A 6004-nucleotide genomic window follows, 5' to 3' on the forward strand; every position below is an offset into this window, starting at 1 on the left:
TTCCAAGCCATCAAAATTCCAAGAGGACAAAATCTGGAAATAAACTGGATTGAACAAGTAGTTTCCTACCCTGTTCTTGACTACAGATCTGAGTGTTCTCTTGAAAACTATGGACTCCTTCTCCTCTAACCCCCTGCCAAATGCACCTCAGGAATGAACAGTGTGCCCAACGTTGGGTGGCTCATAACCTCCTGGGGCCCCTCCACTGAGCTCAGGCGTAGACGGGGCCCCAGCCCCAGCACTGCCCACACACTTTTCTGTTTCCCTTGCCCCGTTCCTCTCTCACCACCTGAAATACTCTATTTTGTCTGTCTCTTTCCCCACTCAGTGTAAGCTCCCCAAGGGCAGGGATTTTGTTTCTGTTGTTTCCTGCTACATCCCCAACACCTAGAACCTGGCACAGAGCAGGAACTCTAAAATTACTTACTTGTTAAAACCTCTGAGACAGGACATCCTGATGGTGTGACAACTACTGGTTAGAAACTAACAGGCTTCACTGTCCAGTCTTTATGCAACCCGACAAAGCCAAACTACACCATGCACATCAAACAAAGACATACACTCCCTACCTTAACGGGCTCCTGGTTGTCCCTTCATAACCACTCGGTGATTCTTGGAGGCAACAGTGATGCAGGCTGTGGTGGCTCAACACCTTTCCTCCCCAGAACCCTTTCAAATGCATTACCTTCCACACAGTAGAGCTACGTCCTGTTGCCTGGATGATGACCCAGAACCTTGTCCTACTCGCTCGCTGTCTGCCTGCTCCCACCAGCTGGCCCAGCTGACAGTCCCTCTGCAGGCGCCCTCAGGCAAGCCGGGCAGCGTGCCAAGGCTTCCTACCTGAAACTGCCGGATCTGGAACGCTGCTCTGTGAGTGACGCTGCCTTCCACCTCTTCTCCCTTGCTATCTGTGACATCTAGGAAAGGAAAAGAATGGGATCTTCTTTGAAATGGACGGGCTCATGATGCTTTTTTGGCCTTTTGATATTAAGCTCAAATTTTAGAAAGCCAAAAAAAGTCTGGGGGCAGAATTAAATGTATTCCTAACATTCCGCAGTTTTTTAGCACTATCTTTCAATTTCCGGTTACTATTTGTGGTCACGTGTAAAAGCTAGTAGATGCCAGTTCTGAATCCACTAGACGTCACTCCTTAGCAACATTAGGACTGCTCTCAGGTGTCGTCTGGTAGAGTAGTAAATAGAATCAAGAGGTTTGGTTAACAAAGAAACCCAGAAGAAGCCAATTTATCAAAAGCGAAATGCTCACCCAGAGCCCTGAGAAACTGGTGAATCCTGGGCTGATAGAACTGTTGCACAGCACTGAATATCTTCTGCAAACCCTCCAAGCACAGCAGTGAGATGCTCTTTCCTTTCTCTTTCTTTCCCAAATCTTCCACTGAAGTAGGAATGGAAGTATATCTCCAAAGTAAGACCCTGAAAAGAAGAAATGCGGTTATTAGAAGATTTTGTTTTTAGGTAATCTCTACATCCAACGTGGGAATCGAACTCACAACCCCGAGGTCCAGAGTCGCACACTCTACCAACTGAGCCAGACGGGTGCCCCAGAGAAGTGATTTTATTAATGTTGGGTTCACTGAGGTACAATTTTATATGCTGTAAAATTCACACCCTGGACATGTATGGTTCAATGAATTTTAACAAACTTACACAGTTGTGTAATCATCCCCACAATCGAGATATTTCTATCATCCCAAAAGTTTCCTTATGCTGCTCTGTATTCTCTCCCCCCGACTTTCCAAACAATCAGTGATCTGATCCCTCTCCCTACGGTTTTACTATTTACAAAATGGCATATGAAAATGGTAGCATCGTCTGGAGCCCCTCCANGGGTTCACTGAGGTACAATTTTATATGCTGTAAAATTCACACCCTGGACATGTATGGTTCAATGAATTTTAACAAACTTACACAGTTGTGTAATCATCCCCACAATCGAGATATTTCTATCATCCCAAAAGTTTCCTTACGCTGCTCTGTATTCTCTCCCCCCGACTTTCCAAACAATCAGTGATCTGATCCCTCTCCCTACAGTTTTACTATTTACAAAATGGCATATGAAAAAGGTAGCATCGTCTGGAGCCCCTCCGAGTTTAGCTCTGTTAATTTAGCATATGCTTCTGAGATTCACCTATGTCACTCGCTGCATGTATGGGTAATTCATCCCATTTTCCTGCTAAGCAGCATTCCATCGTATAGATGTACCAGTTTCTCCATTCAACTGGAGACGGATGTTTGGTTGTTTCCAAATTCGATTACAGATAAAGCTGCAAATCACGAACCTTCATATGGATATATGCTTTCATTTCTTTTGGGTAAAGAGTGAAACATGTAGATCATATGGTAGGTGTGTGCTTAACTTTTGAAGAAAATGCCAAACTGTTTTCTCAAGTGGCTGTTCCTTTTTATCTTTCCATCAACAGAGAGTTCAAATTCCTCCACGTCCATGACACTTTGGTATTGTTAGTCTTTTTATTATTTTTTAAAGTTCATGAACTATATGTTGACTATCCTTTTGTGTCCTTATTTGCCATCTATAGGTCTTCTTTGGTAAAGTATCTGTTAAAATATTTTGCCCATTTTTAAATTTGGCTGTTAGCTGTTTTAAATCTAAACTTAAGTGCTCTTTATACACTGGTTACCAGTCCATCAGAAATGTGCTTTGCAAGTATTTCCTCCTCATCTGTGACTTGTCTTTCAATCTCCTTAAGAGGGTTTTTCCAAGAGCAGAGTTAAATTTCTTTTTTTAAAATACAGCTTGTGCTTTTGGTATTCTGAGAAATCTTTACCGAAAACAAGATCACAAAGATTTCTGTTTCCCTCTAGATGTTTTACAATTTTTGGTTTCACATATCTTTGACCCACTTCAAGTTAATTTTTTATGACATGTGGAACGAATAAAGGTTCATTTTTTAAAAAAATAGATGTCTAACTGTTCGAAAACCATTTGTTGAATTTTCTTTCTCTGTTAAATTACCTCATTACCTTTGTCAAAAATCAAATGACCATATTTGTGGGCTATATTTCTGATCTATTCTGCCGATTTCACACTATCTTAAAGTAACTTGATATGACCTGATACCGGTAGTGTGAGTCCTCTAACTTGGTGTTTCTATTTCAAACTTGTTTTAGTTATTCTAGGTCCTTTATTTTCCACATAAATTTTAGAATCATCTTGTCAATTACTAAAATAAAGCTTAATAGGATTTTGATTAAAATCATGTTGAATAGAAGGGTCAATCTGTGAAGAATCCATACCTCGACAATACTGAAACTTTTTTTTTTTTTTTTAAAGATTTTNTTAAAACCTCTGAGACAGGACATCCTGATGGTGTGACAACTACTGGTTAGAAACTAACAGGCTTCACTGTCCAGTCTTTATGCAACCCGACAAAGCCAAACTACACCATGCACATCAAACAAAGACATACACTCCCTACCTTAATGGGCTCCTGGTTGTCCCTTCATAACCACTCGGTGATTCTTGGAGGCAACAGTGATGCAGGCTGTGGTGGCTCAACACCTTTCCTCCCCAGAACCCTTTCAAATGCATTACCTTCCACACAGTAGAGCTACGTCCTGTTGCCTGGATGATGACCCAGAACCTTGTCCTACTCGCTCGCTGTCTGCCTGCTCCCACCAGCTGGCCCAGCTGACAGTCCCTCTGCAGGCGCCCTCAGGCAAGCCGGGCAGCGTGCCAAGGCTTCCTACCTGAAACTGCCGGATCTGGAACGCTGCTCTGTGAGTGACGCTGCCTTCCACCTCTTCTCCCTTGCTATCTGTGACATCTAGGAAAGGAAAAGAATGGGATCTTCTTTGAAATGGACGGGCTCATGATGCTTTTTTGGCCTTTTGATATTAAGCTCAAATTTTAGAAAGCCAAAAAAAGTCTGGGGGCAGAATTAAATGTATTCCTAACATTCCGCAGTTTTTTAGCACTATCTTTCAATTTCCGGTTACTATTTGTGGTCACGTGTAAAAGCTAGTAGATGCCAGTTCTGAATCCACTAGACGTCACTCCTTAGCAACATTAGGACTGCTCTCAGGTGTCGTCTGGTAGAGTAGTAAATAGAATCAAGAGGTTTGGTTAACAAAGAAACCCAGAAGAAGCCAATTTATCAAAAGCGAAATGCTCACCCAGAGCCCTGAGAAACTGGTGAATCCTGGGCTGATAGAACTGTTGCACAGCACTGAATATCTTCTGCAAACCCTCCAAGCACAGCAGTGAGATGCTCTTTCCTTTCTCTTTCTTTCCCAAATCTTCCACTGAAGTAGGAATGGAAGTATATCTCCAAAGTAAGACCCTGAAAAGAAGAAATGCGGTTATTAGAAGATTTTGTTTTTAGGTAATCTCTACATCCAACGTGGGAATCGAACTCACAACCCCGAGGTCCAGAGTCGCACACTCTACCAACTGAGCCAGACGGGTGCCCCAGAGAAGTGATTTTATTAATGTTGGGTTCACTGAGGTACAATTTTATATGCTGTAAAATTCACACCCTGGACATGTATGGTTCAATGAATTTTAACAAACTTACACAGTTGTGTAATCATCCCCACAATCGAGATATTTCTATCATCCCAAAAGTTTCCTTACGCTGCTCTGTATTCTCTCCCCCCGACTTTCCAAACAATCAGTGATCTGATCCCTCTCCCTACAGTTTTACTATTTACAAAATGGCATATGAAAAAGGTAGCATCGTCTGGAGCCCCTCCGAGTTTAGCTCTGTTAATTTAGCATATGCTTCTGAGATTCACCTATGTCACTCGCTGCATGTATGGGTAATTCATCCCATTTTCCTGCTAAGCAGCATTCCATCGTATAGATGTACCAGTTTCTCCATTCAACTGGAGACGGATGTTTGGTTGTTTCCAAATTCGATTACAGATAAAGCTGCAAATCACGAACCTTCATATGGATATATGCTTTCATTTCTTTTGGGTAAAGAGTGAAACGTGTAGATCATATGGTAGGTGTGTGCTTAACTTTTGAAGAAAATGCCAAACTGTTTTCTCAAGTGGCTGTTCCTTTTTATCTTTCCATCAACAGAGAGTTCAAATTCCTCCACGTCCATGACACTTTGGTATTGTTAGTCTTTTTATTATTTTTTAAAGTTCATGAACTATATGTTGACTATCCTTTTGTGTCCTTATTTGCCATCTATAGGTCTTCTTTGGTAAAGTATCTGTTAAAATATTTTGCCCATTTTTAAATTTGGCTGTTAGCTGTTTTAAATCTAAACTTAAGTGCTCTTTATACACTGGTTACCAGTCCATCAGAAATGTGCTTTGCAAGTATTTCCTCCTCATCTGTGACTTGTCTTTCAATCTCCTTAAGAGGGTTTTTCCAAGAGCAGAGTTAAATTTCTTTTTTTAAAATACAGCTTGTGCTTTTGGTATTCTGAGAAATCTTTACCGAAAACAAGATCACAAAGATTTCTGTTTCCCTCTAGATGTTTTACAATTTTTGGTTTCACATATCTTTGACCCACTTCAAGTTAATTTTTTATGACATGTGGAACGAATAAAGGTTCATTTTTTAAAAAAATAGATGTCTAACTGTTCGAAAACCATTTGTTGAATTTTCTTTCTCTGTTAAATTACCTCATTACCTTTGTCAAAAATCAAATGACCATATTTGTGGGCTATATTTCTGATCTATTCTGCCGATTTCACACTATCTTAAAGTAACTTGATATGACCTGATACCGGTAGTGTGAGTCCTCTAACTTGGTGTTTCTATTTCAAACTTGTTTTAGTTATTCTAGGTCCTTTATTTTCCACATAAATTTTAGAATCATCTTGTCAATTACTAAAATAAAGCTTAATAGGATTTTGATTAAAATCATGTTGAATAGAAGGGTCAATCTGTGAAGAATCCATACCTCGACAATACTGAAACTTTTTTTTTTTTTTTTAAAGATTTTATTTATTTATTCGACAGAGATAGAGACAGCCAGCGAGAGAGGGAACACAAGCAGGGGGAG

General features: G+C 40.4%; 1 protein-coding gene across 1 annotated transcript in view; it reads right to left on the reverse strand.

Annotated features, from left to right (window-relative positions):
- FANCI (FA complementation group I) overlaps positions 1 to 6004 on the reverse strand; it is an 82446-nt gene that overhangs the window by 15853 nt on the left and 60589 nt on the right. Inside the window, exons 25-26 of the mRNA XM_002919565.4 lie at positions 4155 to 4321; positions 3729 to 3805 (exon numbers count right to left, since the gene is read on the reverse strand). Of these exons, the coding sequence (XP_002919611.1) occupies positions 3729 to 3805; positions 4155 to 4321 (244 nt within the window). The remainder of the gene's footprint in view (positions 1 to 3728; positions 3806 to 4154; positions 4322 to 6004) is intronic.

Source organism: Ailuropoda melanoleuca, chromosome 9 (genome assembly GCF_002007445.2).
Source record: "Ailuropoda melanoleuca isolate Jingjing chromosome 9, ASM200744v2, whole genome shotgun sequence".
In the NCBI taxonomy this organism is placed as follows: domain Eukaryota; kingdom Metazoa; phylum Chordata; class Mammalia; order Carnivora; family Ursidae; genus Ailuropoda; species Ailuropoda melanoleuca.